This window comes from Ambystoma mexicanum, chromosome 1q, assembly GCF_040938575.1.
Source record: "Ambystoma mexicanum isolate Mex_15411 chromosome 1q, UKY_AmexF1_1, whole genome shotgun sequence".
Classification (NCBI taxonomy): domain Eukaryota; kingdom Metazoa; phylum Chordata; class Amphibia; order Caudata; family Ambystomatidae; genus Ambystoma; species Ambystoma mexicanum.
The window spans coordinates 710,026,134-710,046,162 of NC_090922.1; the positions used below are offsets into that span (position 1 = coordinate 710,026,134).

General features: G+C 47.1%; 1 protein-coding gene across 2 annotated transcripts in view; it reads right to left on the reverse strand.

Moving 5' to 3' along the window:
* The window catches only part of IMP3 (IMP U3 small nucleolar ribonucleoprotein 3), a 143,847-nt gene that overhangs the window by 16,018 nt on the left and 107,800 nt on the right, over window positions 1–20,029 (reverse strand). For both annotated transcript variants that reach the window (XM_069641337.1, XM_069641338.1), the window contains exon 6: window positions 12,554–12,626. In XM_069641337.1, coding sequence (XP_069497438.1) covers window positions 12,554–12,626 — 73 coding nt within the window. The remainder of the gene's footprint in view (window positions 1–12,553; window positions 12,627–20,029) is intronic.

Below are 20,029 nucleotides of genomic sequence, written 5' to 3' on the forward strand. Positions count from 1 at the left end.
GAGAACTTAAAGATGTCCTGGCACAAGTTGTAAATCCGCCCCAAGAATGCACTGAATATATAGACTTAGTGGTCCAATTGGATCACAGGCTGCAAAACAGAAAAGCAGATCGGTCCAAGTTTGAAGTCCAAGTTTGAAACCCAGGACCGAGGAAGCCGAACAGGCCTTTCAGGAGTTGAAAGCTAAGTTCACGTCCGCACCTATTTTGAAGCACCCGCTTCCTGATCTCCCACATATAGTCGAAACCGACGCGTCCATCTTAGCCATGGGAGCTGTCCTGTCTCAGAGAGACCCTGAAACCAACCAACTGCACCCCGTAGCATTTTGGTCAAGAAAGTTCTCACCGCCGGAGATAAATTATGCGATTACCGATAAGGAACTATTAGCCATTAAGTCCGCCTTTAAGGCTTGGCGGCATTATCTCCTCGGCGCCCGGCATACCATCACCGTGATCACTGATCACCGAAATTTACAATATTTAAAAACTGCCAAGGCCCAATCGTCTCGACAGCTCCGATGGGCTTTGTTCTTTGCTGAGTTCGATTTTGTAATCACCTACCGCCCCGGTTCTAAGAATGGTAAGGCGGACGGTCTATCCCGAATTGGAATGGAAGAAATAGACACAAACTCAGAACCTGTGCCGATAATTCCCGAACAAAGAATTTTGGGAATAACCACTTTACAAACCCTTGAAGACATTCAAGCACGAGTAAAACAAGTCCTGGACTCTTCAGCCTTGCAGGATTGGATCAAAAAGCGGTCTAACTTTTCAGTCAAGGATGGCTTACCTTACTTCCAAGGACGCTTATTTTTGCCAGAAAAGGAATTGCAAGAACTGGTTATTTCCCGTCATCATGACACCCTGATGGAAGGACATCCTGGCATTGCCAAAACTGAGGAAAAGTTTAGACGACAATTCTGGTGGCCTTCCTGGCGAAAGGATATTAAATCTTTCGTGATGTCCTGTGGAGTTTGTGCCCAAAACAAAGGTCAAAAGACAAGACCCGCCGGTCTTCTTCAGCCCTTAGACATTCCACCAGCACCTTGGCACACCCTGTCACTAGATTTTATCACGGACCTGCCCTCTTGTAATGGTTACAATACTATTCTGGTCGTGGTGGATTTATTTTCCAAAATGGCCCACTTTATTCCATTGAAAGGATTACCTTCAGCCTTTGTTCTTGCCAAGGAATTCCTCGAGAATATCATCCATTTGCATGGATTCCCGTCCATACTAGTCTCCGATCGGGGAAGCCAGTTTATTTCTCATTTTTGGAAAAAGTGTTGTCAGCTGGCACAAATCGACGTAAGACTCTCGACCAGCCACCACCCACAGACCGATGGTCAGACGGAGAGAACGAACCAGACCCTTGAACAATTTCTACGATGTATGTTGCACCAATCGGAGGGTAATTGGAAGGATATTCTGTGGGTGGCTGAATATGCTTATAATAACTCGATACACTCTGGAACGGGTCAAAGCCCCTTTTTTACCCTATATGGACATCACCCTCGTACTTCATACTTGGACTCACCTTCGAGCCTTGAAATGCCCGCAGTGGATCATTTGCATTCTACGATAACTCAAGCCTTCAAGGATGCAACTGCACATTTGCAACATGCGAAAAATACAAAAAGAATGCGGATCTACATCGAAAGGAGGCGCCTCCGTACCAAATTGGGGATCAAGTATGGTTGGCTACCAAACACTTATCGCTCAAGGGACCTCGAACTTTTAATCCAAGGTATTTAGGCCCTTACTCAATCAAAGCTATAATTAACCCAGTAGCAGTCAAGCTCGATCTACCAGCCAACATGCGGATTCACCCCGTTTTTCATGTGTCACTTTTGAAACCAGTACAACCAGGAACCAGATTAATAAAGCCACCAGACCCAATCCTGATAGATGGAGAGCCAGAATTCGAAGTAAAGAACATTTTGGATCCCAAAATCTTAAAATCAAAGCTTTTCTATCTAATTGATTGGAAAGGGTACGGGCCTCAGGAAAGGTCTTGGGAACCCAGTGATCACGTACATGCACCTCGGCTGGTAAAAAGGTTCCATCGGAATTTCCCAAACAAACCGAAACCTCCAGAAGGAACAACCTTGGGAGGGGCCTTGGGGGGGGGGGGGGGGTTGCTGTCATGATGCCTACCCCCAGAGCATCAGGCCAGGCCCAGCACCCCCGGAAGCAGGCATCATGCCCTCGGGTAAAAGCCCAGCGGCCACTTATAGGGACTCTTTGGACTCAGTCCTGGCGCCTTTGGCGCCAGGCTCATATTGGACATCACTAAGGAGTTGACATGAAATGGATAAGATAGCAACAATACTTTTATGGTTTCAAATGGATGCAATGTGGAATGAAATGCAGTACAGAAAATAACTTGATAGGATTTCAGCAAAAGACAATGTAATCACTTTCTTAGACAATTCACCCCCCCCCCTTTATGCAATGCAAGGAAATGGAAGGAAGGCACACAGTTCTCAGAAATGCAATTCAAACGTAATTCAGTTCACCCAGCAACTTAGACTACAGAAGTTGAAAACACAGGCCCAAATGCTTTGATATGTGCTGGCAATGGAGTGAAAATATGTTAAAATGCTTTTAATTCCCTCTAGGAGGTTCAGGGTGAGTGAAATCAAGTTAATATTAGTCCAGGCTCACTTTAGCAAGTATCTAGGAGTAACTAGCAGGTTAAACGAATTTCTGGCAAATGGAAGGCAAGCAGCAGCAGATTTTTACACGTGAAGAAATTTGCAAATCGCGGTAAAATGTCAAATCGCGGCTAAATTTGCGAATGCGCCGGGCGCTATTACAGAAGAACTACAAGGGCTATCAATATCGTTTTGGGGTCCTATGAAAGCCTAGGATCTCAGCTTCCAGATGAAAGTTACTGCAAGTCTCTAGCACAAACGGTCACGGAGATATGAGCGATTAAATAAAGGTCGTTTTTCAGATTTGAAATTTTAAAGTTCAAAAAGTGCAGCTTGCAACTAGAAAATGACAAGTGACAGCTTTACAAATGACAGGTGACAGTTAGGAGGCAGTTCTACTTAGATTAAAATAGCTTGAATTATATTATTTTAACTAAGAGATTGGTTCTGCACAGTTTTCTAGGTACTCACAGTATATTCTTGAGTTAAATGGGCCTCGCCACGGATCTGGTCAGGTTTTAGACTGGACTCTGGTCTCTGCACTTCACAGTGATCTGGGTCAGCTCTCTCTGGTTCTGCTAACAGTGGTCTGGATCAGCTCTGCTCTGCTGGTCTGGGTCTCTAGTTCTGGATAGATTGAAGTCTCTAGTTTGGCTCTCTGGAGGTTTGATGGAGGTAAGGTATGGAATTTTGGCAGAGCTTCCAGCTGCAAATGGAAATGAAGGTCCCTATCTGTCCTGTCTGTCTGCTTTTATGTGTTTTGAATGTGGGTGCGTGTGCATCATCACTAGACCCTACCCCTCTCCACTTGCCATTGGCCAAACTTTCATTTCTCCCCTGATTGGGGGAGCTAAGTTGTGTCAGAGTGATGTCATTTTACAGCCTGCAGAAAGTCCACTCCTCCTGTCAACTTGCACACACATCTAGATTTGAACCAAATATATATTTGCAGAGGTACATATTGTTTTAAAATCATATGCACCCCTCACATATCACAGGAGGTATCCCCTGTTCAAACTCTGCTCTTCCTGGGAGCTTGCATTCAGAAATGGCAATATTTTGCACTTTTTAACTGGTTTGCAATACCGGACATTACCCCAAATTTACACACATGTGCGCAAGGAGTATGGACATTAATTGATGAAGTGTCAGATTTTTCACATGCACACATTTTGAGTAATATCCTCTTTTCCGCTAAAACCCCCCTGAACATACCACCGGTTCTAAAAACCTCTTAAAATGTGGGCAGAAAAATCACAAGAATTATGGTATCATTTATAAAATGTTCACATGTCCGCTCTATGAATGATCCATCTTTTTAGAGTTATGTTCTGGCCCCAAAGGGGTGTGGTTTTCCTCCAGCACAAGGTTGAATTTCTGGTTTTTCCAGTTCTGCCAAGCCAGCTTGCTCTCACAGGCAGTGCTCCTCCCCTTTGCTTCAGGAGGAAGCTACTTTTACGACATCTGCAATAAACCATCTGCCTGGGTCAGGACAGGGCTTTGTTCAGAGCTCCTGTATTCTGTGGGGGCTCCCCTTAATTCAATTATCAGAGAGATGGCATATCCTTAGTATGGCCAGCAAAAGGCAGATAGGCCTGGGAACACAGCTGTGACTCAAGTTTCACTCCTGATGGGGGTAGTTGCCAGGCAGAATTCAGTTCCTTAAGCCAGGTTTCAGATAAAATGTCACTTTTTGTTACCCAGTTTAAGTCAAGACAATGTTTACATATGCAGCTAAAATGCTGATTCTAAGTTTAAAACTATGACATTTAAACAATTGCAACCTATGTGACACTCAAAGTAGGTCACTCAGTCAATTTAAACACTTAGATTTTTAATGTCTTTCAGTCCAAATTTACTTAAACTGCTGAAATCCACAGCTCAGCCAGTCTTGTTATAAACCTTCAAGTCACTTCAGAATATAACTTTACATTGGATCCACCTCTCAGTAAGTCTTTCTTTGGCTTGCCTTGGGTTCATTTATTCAGTTTTACACAAAAAGTAAAATCTGGTGTTGTTTTAAAACGCCGGCTTTTTGATAGTGGTGAGTACTGGTACTGCACCCCTTTTTGGGATTTAAGAAAATGAATTCCCAACAGTTATGGGTTTGCTTTTGGCAATCAGCATTGCTACTCCCAATGGTTTCAGACTACTGTGTGGGTAGTCCAATGGTGGTTTTAGGCAGTGTCCTTCTGTGCCCATAACATCGGCAAAAATGAGTGGCAGCCTATTCTTCATGCATTTCCCTGTGCATTTTCTGGGAAGCTCTGGCCATCATGATGTTTTCCATGTCAGTACTGCACAGTTTTGAGGTAGGGCTTGGATGCGTGGATAAAAACATCCCACAAAGTACACGTGGTGCGTGGGTGCCCTTGTAGCCGGGCTGTGATCCCCATTACAGTGCTGATGGCCTGCCTATCGTAGCTGGGGACAGGCACTTCAGAGCACATAGGCTCTGCAGAAAGGTCGATGGCTTCCGAATCGGAGCCATGGCTGCCGACGGATTCCTCGTCCAAAGCAACAGCGTGGAGGGGGAAAGGCTTTCAGCCTGCATAGCGTAGGTGGCACACCGCTTAGTTTGCCTGTCTTTCAGCATCTTCGGCCGAAAAAGATTACAGGCCTTACACGAGCGCTCGTCGTGGTCACGAGGAAGACACTTATTGCATCAGCGATGGGTGTCTTTCCTAAAAGGAGTCCTCTCCATAGCAGAGGTTAGCGGCAGCCAGACCGAAAAGAGAAGGAGCGGGGTGAGGGAAATGCATTCTCAGAGAGACGAAAGAAACAGGGCCCCACTCTCCCTACTGTAAAGGCCAAGCCCGAGGCCACATGATCAACAGTCGCTGAGCGTGGTAGATATAGTCGGCAGCGGCAGGAAACCCATGATACAGCCGTCGAGAAGGTTGTCAAAGTTGACTAAACGACTCTAGGCCGTGGGAATAGATACTGCAATATAAACTCTTACCAGTTCCGCATAAGCGACCAACTAGGTTGGCGGAAAAAAACAATCTGGTGGGACCTCGACGCGCGAATGATTTCAGGTACACTACATGTCACGCTAGGGATAGTGTTAGTCACGCCCATGTCGACATCCCTTTCGATCTTCAAAAAGCAAGATGGAATATTCTTCGATTACACTATATGCACAGCAAGTGACTAAGCAGATCCACAAGCATCAGAAAAGCAGTTCTTAAACAGGCGAGTGGTTTTGTTCTTAAGGGAGTCCAACTAGATGTTGAAGTACCCAAGAATGAGTATTGATGCTTGCAAGGACGCCTGACCATTTCCTAGTGAAGAGGGAGGTGTCTCCCAGGGGCCATTAGATTGTTAAGATGGTGAGACAGGTATTGGTATATAAAGTCCACTGTGACAATCTTGGGAATATCAAAGAAGTAGGAAAAATGAAGACAACACTTCAACCCAGCTTGCACCGTTTTATTTACTTAATTACTATAACCTTCAAGCCATCTTGTACCCATATACATGAGGAGAGCCAGGTTTCAGAAAGGTAAAGGAAGTCAATTTCAGACTCCCTGACCAAGTCATGGATGTTTGAGGTCTGCTTGATTCCCAGCCTAGCATTGGGAATACATACCAAAAACTAGATCCTGGCCATGTGTACTTTCCTATGCAGCGAGTAGAGAACCAGTGTCTGCATGGTCAATGGTAGTGGTGGACCATGACAGATAGGATATGTAGGTCTCGGTGAGTGGAGAGGCAGGAGGGCAGTGCAAGTTAAAGACCTGGATGCAGCAAGGACAGGAATGCTGTTGACAGGAAACAGAGCTGTGTAGAAGGCAGAGAACTGGCAGTAGCCAATCAAAAGGCAGCACATGTCTGTGGTTTTCCAGGACCATAATAGTTCTGTTCTTTTATATTTTAAGGATCATGGGAATACTAGCAGCAGAAATGAGCCTAATTATCCCTATAGTGCCAGCATTTATCTTAGAGGATCCATAGGTTAAAGTTTGTTCAGCATGAAGGATTGCCAGGCACACAGGTCATGAGGGAAAATGAGAACGGCAGTCACTTTCTCCCTGGAGGCCAAGTTTACATAGGTGTCTGTAATAGGCATGCCAGGGTTGCCTTTTTCATTTTTGTCATGGAAGGAATGGTCGCCCTGCTAGGCAATAGTAAAGCAGTTAGTGAAGATGGGAAAGAATAAGGTGACCATGATGGTACTGAAGGAGAGGCAGTTGCATGGAGGATGCACATAACCTGTGCAGTTAGCATGGTATACTTAGGAACACAGCAGGTAGAACAGAATACGATATAATGCAACGGTAGAATAAATCGGAATAGTTTACAGAATGCACAGGTAAATGAGACTATGATAGATTTGATGGGTATGTGCATTAAATCAAGTGGCATGTTACTCGAGAAAACAGTACAAGTTGCTTTTTGCTTGCAGGAAGATACAGAAATCCCGGGAGGATAGCTCCGCGGCAACGTGTTCGCCTTGGAAGCAAGACGAGACGAAGCAACACAGGTTCGATCCCCGGGTCCACGCTTAGAAACCTCTGGGTATTTAAGCGCATTATAAATACGCAACTAAGACAAAACAAAAAACAATTCCGCAACTAAAATAAAAACAATTCCTGTAACATCGCCTTGATGCCCGCAGGCTGTGTGAGCGCTTTAAAAATGCAAATAAATAAAAATAAAAAAGTAAGCTCTCATGCACAAATAGGTTAAAAAAAAAATTCCAGGTTGCATTTCGGCACAAGTAAAATATCTAGATGCATTCAAATGCACAGTATTATGGTAGGGGTGCTTATTCTAAAAAACACACAAAGAGTTGCTTATTTTATAAACACACAAGACCCATAGGGCATATTTATTTTTTGAGGCATAGATAAGATAGGTCAGACATGCATTTAAATGCAAATGGAGATCGAACGAACACACACTCACTCTCACTCTCTCTCACACACACTCTCTCTCTCTCTTCCAAGGAGGGCAACTCAGGACCTGCTAAGCGGGAGGCAACAAGAAGAGGTGTAGCGAGGAACGCTGACATAGAACAAGTGAAGCCTGGGAGCGGTAGATTCATGAACATGGGCTGAAGCATTGAGCAGTTGCAGGCAAAGCCAGCGAACAGAGAGGAGGAGGATAGGGGACTACAGGAGGGATGTCCACAGACAAGCACTGAGCAGGGAGGTAAAGGCTGGTGGTCCAGAGAGGCAGAACCCAGAGAACAAAGTTGTAATAGGCCTATGAGGAAACCAGGGGCAAATAAGATGCAACTTCCTACCTGCCTACACATCGAGAACTGGGAGAGTCCAGCCCAAACCCAGCCTCTCGTAAGCCCACCCAATGATCAACCACTACTTCATTCCTTAGAGGCAGGGAGATCTCCAACCATATGCAAGCTTCACAAGACAGATGGGAAAGCAGGCAGGGCAAGAGGGACTTTTTTGTCCATCAAGGACCATGAACAAAGGGGAGAGGCCCAACAAGTGTGAGACCTTTCTCCTTCAAGTTCTTTTGAGTTTGTTGGCCAAGCCACATACAGACAATCCATATCTGACCAGATGCAGCAAGCCACAGAACCGAACGACTTTTGCTTTGCCAGCCTGACACAAATCCAAAGAGTGTGGTCGAGGGAAATGGTAAGTTTAAAATGATCTTAAAGAACAAGTTGTTGCAGAAAGATTGCCCTTGTTTCTGCACATTTTTCTATTTTGTACTTGTTTTTTTAAGACAGCTCCTACAAAACATTTGGACTGTTTCTGCATTGGCATTGATTTAACTGTTACATCTTAGGCCCACACTGTTTAGACGGTTACTTCCAACGTTCAGAATTTGCTGAGATTTCTAGTAATATTCTGCCACCACTACCATGCACTTTCGAGATACTCTTCGGAGCAGGTTGCAGGCCAAATGTTAAGACTTTGTACTGGTAGTGATGCTCGCTCATGACAAAACTCGAGAAAGGCACTTTTCCTGGCAATTTGGATGTCGAAGTAAGCATTGTGTTGAAGATACATTCTCGTTCAGTAAGACAATCAAGACTGCTCTCTTATGGCCACCACATTGTTGAAATCTGCGTGTAGATATCAGAGTCACAGCACATAAACCAATCCTCTATGTTTACAGAGTAGAGGCAGTTCACTACAGGATGGGGATGAATATTATGATATGATATCTTATGTTATTTGGAATTTATATAGCGCTCTGTATATCACGGGTATGACCTCAAAGCGCTGGCAGGTTGAACGCCCTCAGGGACCGTAGTCCAGGTCAGTTGAAAGAGTAGGGTGTCGTAGGGTGCTTGGGTGCACCAGCTATGTGAGCAGCTGATGTAATTGGCTGATGGTAGCTGCGTCCTAGCATTAGGTGTGGTGCTATTGATATCGGTTGAATATGTGCGGTCTGGCGGTGGACACCAATACTGGGTTCTGGCTACGTTAAGCCTGTAGGACACTTATGTGTGCAGGTAGGCCGGTTTGTCATGGGATATAGCTCCGTTTTATTTATTAATGTTCGTATACGAGCAGCTAGGCTGAAATTGATCGAGGGGTGTAGCTGCACTCCAACTGTGTGATGCTGTAGAGTAGAGAGTAAGCATAGTGATATGGGAGGTGGGGGTTTGTGTGGAGTTATGATCTAAGGAGATCGATATTCCGCCGCATTTCAGGCTTGCGGTTGCTTAATAGCTAATTAAAAAGCGCATTCAGTGGTGACATTGTTCCGGATTTCATTGAGCATTAGTCATCGGGTTGCATCGCTTCAGATGGTCGTGGTTGGTATTACGGAAAGAGCCACGTTTTTAGAGCTTTGCGGAACGTCATATAGTCTTGGGTGTGTTGAATATGAGGGGAAGCGAGTTCCACAGAGTTGGGGCCAAGGTTGAGAAGGCGGATCCTGACAAGAGTTAGAGGTTGGAATCACTAGAACGAGGGCAGTGCTTGATCTTAGGGTGCGAGATGGGAGGTATGGTTTTATCTTTTCTTGTAAGTATAATGGGCCGATCTTGTGCACTGCTCAGTGAGTGATGCATGATGAGCAAATATGAGGATCAATCAATTCTTTTGTGCCTCATTTTCCACTAAAACTAGCAGTAATGCACATCTTCAGGACAAAGTCAGGAGATAGGGTTGCAGAGTGAAAGAAATCCTTACCTCTATATAATTTGCTTAAGAGTATGCTAAAGTATGTGGAATGGAATAAAAAAATGAACACAACATTGAACTGTAGTTTTGGGCGCTATGAAACAATTCCTTGATGTCTAAGCACCTTACAAATAATATAAAGGAAGAAAAGAGGGGTGCTCAGAGATCCTGATTTCACAGTTGCAAAAATGAAGTGAAGTTCAAGTGTCACTCTGGCGTACAATAGGATGTCAGAGCAATCAGCTACATTAAAATCCATGTTTCATGGCAGCCTATCTGCCTTTCCAACTTTTCCTTTTTTCATTATCAAAGTAATGGTAAAAGCTTTAAAATACATGTTTGTGCTTTATGCAGCATAACTTTTATTTACACTAAGGTGGCATAGTTTTGGTTATAAACTTGTATTAACCAGTAATAGGGTTGGGAAAACGGCCTCCCTGCCCCTAAAGCTAAAAGAAGTATCCCTGCCTTGAAGAGAACTAGTGAAAATGTCAGGATGTCAAATAAAGAGTCTGCCCCCCGTCGTGTCCCAAAGACCTACTTCTAACCGCAACACTAATGTGCAAGGGTGTTCTCTTCCAAAGTAAAGTGGTAATGACAGTTCTTGCCAACAGAAACGACAAAGGAAATGTTCCACAATGTATGACTCCAAGGATTAGGGGTTAGCTCCTTTACTCTGGATTCCTTCTGGTTCTACTTTTCCTTTATCTCCCTGGGTCCAGGACCCCATATCTTCTTGGATAAACTTCAATGTACTTTTATATTTTCTAATGGGTGCAAGTCGCAGACAAGCAGTTCTGTATTATACAAGCTTGGTGTACTCTCCTGCCAAGCATAGGTTTTCTTCTGATCAGTCTCTTTTGCTTTGAGGGTCCCAGACTCTCTTATTCTCAAGTTCTCATGTGGTTGCAGGTCCCAGATTTGCAATATGTGGTTGCAATAGCTTGGTCTACTGCCAAACGTATATGCTTTCCTGTGGACTGACACTTTCTCTCTGGATCCCAGACACTCATTCTTTGGCTCTCATATGGGTGCGGGCCCCAGACTCACAATGATCTGTTGCAATAGCTTGGTTTACTCCCCTGCCAAGCATATGCTTCCTTCTGTACTGGTTTCTCACAGGGTCCCCTCTTGCTCTCATTTGAGTGCAGGTCCCAGACCCTCTTATCTCGTGCTCTGCAGTTGTTCCCTAATTCCTCCTGGACCACCAGGACCTTTTGGTCTGCATTAGTACCTGTTTCTGTAGTTTGCATCTTCCCAGCAGTGGTGGTTCCCTCTTAGGCGCCGGCAGTGCTCTCTGCGATTGGCGGCGTCCCCGCCGGTCAATTTCCGTTTGGGTTTCTCTTCTCGGTCACTCGGCCAGTCTCTTCTCCCTTCTCGGGATGGGGCTTCACTTTCCAGCTGCTTGCTGGACTACGGGACACCCAGAGGTTTGCTCAGGCAGTGTGTAGCTCCTTCTCCTGGACTACCTTTGCGCTCCCGTTCGCCTCTGTGCATGGCGTCTCCTACTGTGATCCCCTGTTCTATGGGTCAGCGTCTTCCAGGTTTCCTCGTCAGAGGATGGCTCACTCCATGTTGATTTCCCTCTGTTGTCAAACGCGGTGAGAGACTAGACTGTTCACTCCGGTTCTCTGGAGTGATCTTTATAATCTTGGTCATATTCTTCTTCACAGTACTTTTATTGAGTTACATGGGAAACGGATGGTATTTTCAGGGCTGCTAGGCAGGTCTCACATACCAGATTGGTTAACCTCACAATGGAAGACATTGGCATTGATTGGGAACAGGAAAGTGGAGTTTGGCTTGGGGAAAGAGGGAGGGTCTAATAAATAAGAATGTTCATCCCTAATCCCATAAGTGGCTTCTTCTCCCATGTGATCTCCTTCCCTCGGTGCACCACCCAAAGGGGGACTAGTATACTGTGGATGCACTGCCCTGTCTCCCCCTAGAGAAGAAGGGACATCCACAAATTTGTCACACCAGGTAGACTTCTCATGTTAAGAAATTATTTTTAAAAAATGAAAGCTATTTCGCTCTTAGTGTTCCTAGGTCCCACCCGAGACGGGATACTCCTAGGTTTACAGTTATAAAAGTAGATCCCATGATGGAAAATCTTGTTCTGATGTTCAATTCGTGTGCGGGTGATGATGGAGGCTGTTGGGGAGATTGTCAGTGGCAGTCTATAAAAGTGTTCAGCACATTTTAAGGGGATGGTTTTATTATGGTTCTTTATTTCCCGCCACCCAGATACCTAACATTCTATTGAATGGTCGTGGCTTAAGGTGGAAATTACCAACAGGCCATATGCAGAGTGGTGAAATATAAAAGGTGGTCTATTGGTTACAATTGTTCAAACCCTAAATGGAATGCAGATACTCCCCATTGTTACTGGCCATTACTAAATTGTGTATTCATTGCAGGATTTAGGAGTTAAAGACTCAAATAGATATGAAGAAAAGAAAGTGAAGTCTCCAATCTGAATGAGTAAATGTATAGATAGAAACCCGTAAGTTGACCTAAACGTGAACCAGTGAAACCAAGGATAAGCACCAAAGTTATTAATGTAAGCAAAGCGTGAAGTAATAAGGGAAAGGCATGTTAATACCTATGGTATAAAAATGCTATCTTTGAGATGTATTAAAAGAAATAACTAAAAGGAAAAGAAAAGGCAACAAAGGTGCATTTATCTAGATCACAAACTCTGCTATTCACTCAGAAAACTACATCGCCCAGATAGAAAAGTAAAGATTATTTGGAGTAAAAGATTCAGAGTATGCTGCATTTACCTCCTCGTTATACTCCATAACATGCTTCTTAATCTTTGAAGAATCTACCCACGTTACAAAGTCTTCCATGTTTCTGTGTGTGAAAGAGAAAGAGGTTAGTAGATAATGCTCCTTTATTGCATGATATGGTTCAGGGCTTCCATTCACATTAGAACTCCTCAAGCAAAAGGTAAAATACAGCACATAGGGAGACACAGGAAGATACAGGCATTTACGCATTTCTCCTCGGCTCTGTAAATTATTTAAAATAAGAACAGAGATGTCACTGGCTATAGAGGAATCAAATGGAGAACGATGTATTGAAAGAATAATCCAATCCCACAAGTTAATGATTTTGATATGCTTTGCAACAAAACTAACGGGATAGCCACACTCAAAACAAGTAATCTTGCTTTAAGCAAGCTTTATGTGGAGTTGACCAGTTAAGGAGAATTCCGTCAATCACTCTAATGTTCCCAGCCCATGTCACGACAGAAGCCGGCTGCAGCCCTATGGTTGACAGCACGGCTTGATGTTCTAGGACTATTGATGGGTCCTTTCCCCTACCGCCTTCGCATCAGCTCCTCGTGGCTTATAAGTCCACTCACTTTTGAACCATGGGCTAGTGGTCCTGATAAATTGTTAGGGGTTTGGTTCCTCCGGGCCCCACCTCATCAGAATAGTGCATATATTTACATAATGTAGGATGGATACATGTTGATGGGAAACTTGAGTGACACTTTATCATATGGGAAAGTTCCGATTTCTGGGAAAGTCTTATATTTACATTGCATAATGCCTGTTACTGGAACATTGGCAGTTAAAAAGTCTTCCATCCTCCCGGCTGAATCCTCCTGCTGCGCGAATACCGGTATGAGGGGAACAAAAGAACCTGTCAGAGATGGCTCAATATATGAGAAATCTGCTCCTGTATGTGTAGGAAAGGGCAGTACGACCGTCTCTAAAACACCAAATTAGAATCATCTGGCAGAGGTCCAGACACTCAGTGTTCATAGGAAACAGAGATTACAGGATGAGAAAATTGATTTATCTTCAGATGTTGACTAGAACCACGGACTGGGTTCTTGCGCTTACAAAGCAAGTTTTGAAACCAAAACAATAGGCTCTGTTTGTCGGTTAAATACTGACAGTGTCAGGGGCACTACCATTAAAATTATGTGAGGAAGTACAAATGGCACAATGCAGTCCTTTTCCATAGCTGTTCAACCCCTTGAGCAAAGGATGGAAAAGGGTATCCAAGAGTCTAAGACACATCCTATTTACCTGCCAATATCAGAGTAATGACTGAGAGTTAAGGCTAATAAAACCCACAAACTTAACTTGAGCAATAATTTCTCAGATTTTATATGGGCTGATTCGTTGGATAAGTGCACCTCGCAATTCCATCTGGAGAAAAAGATATTTATTGTGAAATGGACTAAAAACAAGAGGGAGTGGAACATTCTTCCGAAACTTTGCAGATAAGAATTGACAGTCAGGGGGGCGAAGATCCTTTGGTTCCAAATATGGTGCCACTATCCTCATCATTAAAACAGTCTGTCCGCAGGCTTTGACCTTAACCACCCCCTCTGTTTTTTTATAAACCCAAACAGACTTTGCACACTGCCCAGAGTTTGAGGCGGAGTAAATCCCAGATGCTGGTAATAAGGGACAAGGCCTTAGAAGAATTCTTCATGAATCAAAGAAATGTAATCATTACTACTGTAGAGAAACCAGCAGGGAAAGAACCCAGAAAGGCCCTTCGTGACAAAGTATTGGCATGGCTTCGACAGAAAACAGGGCCAGGGATGATCGGAAGTTCAGACTTGAAGGTCCTACGTAGGGTGGAGCTAGGCGACTGGTGTTCCCAGAAGAACAAGGATGGTATCCTTGTGGGATGCAGGTCTAGTAATCTGCCCCACTTTTTGAGTGTGTGTCAATTATGGTCGAAGGGATGCTCATCTTTAAGACTGGTAGTTGATTGAAAGCGGACGAAGGAACAAATTACCTACCTGTAACTATTGTTCTCCAGCATGGGTCTGGCATGGATTCACATGCTCATGAATATTCCCCATCGCCAGGCTGGGAATTCTCTGTAAAATAAAAAACAGTTTCACTTTCACTTACAAACTGTATTTCACCTCTAAACCAATCACTGGACTCCGGGTCATACTGCCCCCAGCCAATGACTGCCCTCTCACTAAGCCCCTCCTCTGGTAGTCATCTTCAGATTTGGTAGCACGTAAAGTGGCAGTATGACCAAGGAGAGCCGCAGAGGGAGGGTTTGCATGCAAATCCATGCCAGACCCATGCTGGAGGACAATAGTTACAGGCAAGTAACTTGTTCCTTCTCTAGCATGGGGTCTGGCATGGATTCACATGCTCATGAATAAAGAATACATAGCAGTACATAATTAAACAACCACGGGAGGTGGCAAGGCTCAACAGAAGCAATTACTCTTACCTCCTCACCAGGCTCACCGTCAAGCGAACAGGTTGCGTAGCACTGCTCGGCCGACTCTGGTCTCCTCCATGGAATCCCTGTCGACGCAGTAGAATCTCGTGAAGGTGTGCGTAGCCCTCCACATAGCAGCCCTGCATAGGTCCAGCAAGGGCACACCAGACAGGAACATTGTTGTCGCAGTGATCGCTCTGGTAGAATGGGCTCTCGGACAGCCAGGCAGCGGTTGGTTTGCCAACCGGTGACGATGAGTGATGGAGCCGGAGAGCCACCTTGAGAAGGAAGCCTTGGATAAGGCCATCCCATGGTTCACCGGACCAAAGTTCACAAAAAGCTGAGAAGTCTTCCAGAAACTCTTCGTGCAGGACACATAAAACCACATCCAGCAAGTGCAAAGTCCTTTCCGCCGGTGTCACAAAAACACAGCCAACACCAAGGGCTTGTGGAGATGAAATTCCGATGGAACCTTGGACATGAAGCACCACCCTCGTCTTGTAGAAAGTCAAATAAGGCCACTTGCAGGACAGGGCCTGGATATCACCTACTCTCCTGGCAGAGGTGATGGTCACGAGGAAAGCAGTCTTCCAAGACAGGAACCTGTGCGGAGCTTGATGCATAGACTCGAAATGGGGCCCCCATGAGCCTAGTCAGCACCACGTTGAGTTCCCAAGCCGGAGCAGGCGCCTTCACCGGCGGGAATGATGAGAACAGTCCCTTGATGAACTCCTTGACCAAAGCGAAGACCGTCCCGGAGACCTGGTGTAGCGGGACATAGCCACCAGATGCACCTTGATGGAAGCGTGCGCCAGCCCCGACTTAGCCAACGACAACAAGTACGGAAGGACTTGGGGGGCCATGACCCTCAGAGGGTTAATCTTCTGTGACCGCTACCAAGTCGTGAAACACTTCCATTTGTGTCTGTAACACTTTAGAGTCAACGACACGCTGACCTTGGTGAGGACCTCCCTGCAGTCCGCAGGCAGCTCGTAACCACCGAACTCTAATGTTGCAGGAGCCAGACCTTCAGGTTCAGCGATCCCGGGCCATGGTGCGCGATTGCGCCTTCTTCCATGGCGAGAAGATCCGCAACCACTGGTAGCTTGACTGGAGGGGAAACTGACATGCTGAGAAGGTCCGGGCACCAGATTTGCATTGGCCACGCTGGCGCGACGAGATCATCCTGCTCCGTCTAAGTTGACTGATGACTCGTAGTAGTAGTGGCAATGGAGAGAACGCGTACAGGAACATGCCTTCCCAATGTAAGGAGAATTCGTCCCCCATGCTCCCCGGTTGGGGGAACCTGCTGGCGGACCTCCTGCACTTGGTGTCCGTCGCAAACAGATCGATCTGGGGCCTGCCCCACCTGAGGAAGAGGTTGTCCACGTGATCCTGCCAAAGCTCCCACTTGTGGCAAGAGCGCAGCTACCTGCTGAGGGAATCAGTGACAGTGTTTTTGACTCCCGCCAGGTGAAAAGGAATGAGAAACATCACCTGGGAGACGGCTCAGTGCCACAATTCCTGCGGCTCTCTGGAGAGCGCCAGGGATCTGGTGCACCCTGCTTCCGGATGTAAAACATTTGCCCTTGAGAGATGGAAGAAATTACTTGAGGGCCCAAAACACTGCCCGTAGTTCCAGGACAATGATGTGTGGTGTCTTCTCCTCTGGCAGCCACAGGGCTCTGGCGTGGAGACGTCCGGTGTGGGCTTCCCAGCCCTCCAGGGAAGCATCCGTCATGACCGGCTCCTAGTACGATGGGCTATGGAAGTCCGGGCACCAGCGATGTTGGAGCGCACACCCCCCCACCTGATCGGTCAATGGAACTCCTCGTCAAGCATGATCTGGATCCATCGGGCGTAAAGGAATACCTGGAGCGGTTGCATCCGCAACCTGCAGAGCCAGACCAGGTAGATACATGATGACATCATGCCGAGCAGTGACTTGATGGTCCTCACCGTGGCAATCTTCAGTGCTAACAGCCGTTGCACCTTGCCCAAAATGGCTGCTATCCTCTCCTCGGATGGAGCCGCCAGGCAGGATACCGTGTTGAGCCTGGACCCCAGGAACAGCGCGTCCTGCGATGGAGTCAAGCAGGATTTTGCATAGTTCACCAAGAACCCCAGATCCATCAGCAGCCGTACAGTCCTCCCTTCGTGATCAACGGCAATGTCCCTTTACTTGGCCCGGATGAGCCAGTCGTCGAGGTATGAGTACACATGAATTCCCTGTAGTTGCAGATGGGCCTCCACCGGAACACGCACTTTGTAAAGACGCTGGGCCCCGACTTCAGTCGGAAGGGGAGAGCCTTGAACTGGCCGTGCTTTCCTTGTACGACGAAGCGCAGGATTTTGCGATGTTTTTCGTTTATGGGGGCCATGGAAGTACGTGTCCTCTAGATCCAACGACGACAGAAAGTCTCCCTCCTCCAGTTGGCCGAGCACGTGCTGCAACGTGACCATCCTGAATTTCTGGGACTTGATGTACTTGTTGAGTCGGCGTAGTTTGAGAATGGGCCTCTTGAATAAACTCCGGAGCCCCGGAGTCGCTTCAGAACCAGCTCTATCGCCCCCTTTTTAAATTTTATTTATTTATTTCTTAACATGGCTGAACCTCCAGCAGCAACTGAGGGATGTGTTGTTCCTGCCGAGCCACCAGTAGTATTCGTGGACACTCGATGAAACGCCAAAGTGTGTCCAGGAGCACCCAACACCCATTGATCGGTGGAGATGTTTATCCACACTCTGATGAAGTTCGCCAGCCGGCCTCCCACCGGGACGCAGGGGTGGGGGCCCGACATCTTTGCTGGTTCAGTCCTGCTTGGAGGCCGGTGCGCCGCCCTGAGAGCCTTGACGACGACAGTGGCCACCTATGAAGGCCTTTGTATGACCCCTATAGGCTTCCTGGGTCATGGGATGGGAGGCTTTGGCGATAAGAGGACGAACCTCAGCCAAAACTCTTTCAAGATCTGCCTGACTTCCCTCCTGAGGAACGAAAGGACGGAGCTGTTGCAGTGTGCCTAGGGCACAGGCTGTTTCTGGGTCAGTCCTGATGGCCTGAAGAGATTAATTGATGGCCTTACCGAAGAGATTGTCTCCATCGAACAGCATATCTAGGACGATGGAGGCAAACCCCGTTTCCCATCTGGCGGAACCCTGTGTCCGAAATATCCAGGCCCACGGTGAAGGAGTGGTCCAATGCCACCTCGTCTTCCTGAAGGATCTCCATCGCCTCGACCCGCTTGTCCTCTGGGAGGAAATCCAGAATCGGGGCCATCTTGTACCATAACTCCTGGACGTACCTAGCCAGGATGGCAAAAGCGTTCGCCACCTTGACCGTCGTTGCGGCTGAGTAGATGCCCTTTCTACCCACAGAGTCCAACTTCTCCCCCCCCATATGTCAAGGTGGCAGTGGCTGAGGGCGACTGGTTGGAAGACTCCTCCCGAGCAGCCGCCAAGGCCACCGATTGCTGTGACCGCAGACATTTGAGTGCAGACCCCGGCAGCCAGTATTTCTTTTCTAGCCAGTCTTTTTTTGCCAGGGCTGAGGCGAGGTTCTTCAGCAGCACCAGACCCTCATCCCAGACGTCCTCCAGGAGTGGCACTGACAGAATGGTCTTCCTTTTCTCCTCCCGGCGATGATGCAGGAAGCCCTCCTTCTTCGTCTCTTCCGGGGTGAGCTGCAAGAGTTCCGACACCCAGGTGATCATGGAGTGGAAGGAGCTCACTTCGTCTGTCGGAGAATCCCTTGGAGGCGGAGAAATGCCGCCGCCATCGGTGTCTGTCATCGCCGTGTCCGTCCCCGTATTCCTAGAGGTGGAGGGCAGTGGTGGCTGGAGCGCAGGTTTAAGGTGCCTCCTCCTTTTCTTATGCGATGGTGGCCCAGGTGTCAACGGGGTGGTCGCGGGTAGTGCATTTGGCAGTGCTGCTGGCATCCTCTTCCGAATCAACGACACCAGTGTGTGGAGGGTCGAGAGAATATCATGCAACAGATGGGAGGTGCCTGGGGTGTAGGGTCGCTGGGCCCAGCGCCTATGTCGTCGTCCACGCCAACATCGTCCCCGCCTCCGGCTGGGAAGCTCCTCGAAGTTCCTGGTGTCCCCAACGTCTCCTGGGATGGTGTGGACGGGAACCCTCACCCTCCATGTCGGAAGAAGAAATATCCGTGCCCTGGAGTTATTCTACACCCCTCCTTTTCGGGTCCTGAGGGGGTCGGTCTCGGGCTAATGGATGGTACCCTCTTTTCCGGGGTCTTGTCCACTGGTTTGGCCGAGCCACCCTGGCCGTCATAGGGGTACCCTGGACCGGGTCAGCCCCTTTCGCCTTCGAAAAGGAGGCCACCACCAACTCGATAGAGGATGACGATTTAGCCTGGATCACTTGGGCCTTCACGGGCTGGTCTGGCAACCTGTTCTGCTTGGCTTTCTCAGGTTTCTCCCGCAGCTTCCCCGGGGTAGCTGAATTTTTCTTCGACGAAGAACTGGAGCGATGACTGGAGATTGAGGCAGATGGAGATGAATGCGCCCTGCCCATCGCGGGACCCGCTTGCGCGTCGACCCCAACAGAAGCAGACTGGTCTTGGGCCCCCACGGATGGAAGGATTTAGAAGCCCGCTCTGGCTGGCTGAACCCGTATGAGGCATGCCCCTGTGGACCACACAGGGTAGAGCCCTGGCTTTGAGCCACATTGCCAGTCTTATGTGCCGATCCTTCATAGTGCGCTTGGTAAAGCCACGACAGATATCGCAATCTTCCTCCTTGTGCGACAGGTGAAGACAAAGGCACTGGGAATGCTTGTCGTCCATGAAAACATTCCGCAAGCTGCAGCTGGTGCAGAGTTTGAAGAGGGAAGCCCTGTCCTCTTCTGACATGATCTGGTGCGGTTTAAGCCCAATGGCCTTCTGGAAACTTCAAGAAGAAACACTCAACGATTCCGCCTTGAGGGGCGATGAAAGATGCCGAAAAACAGATCCCCGTTAATCGGATGAAGAAACATTGGAGCACACTGGCTCGATTGAACAAAAGTAGGGTTTTCCTAGCCAA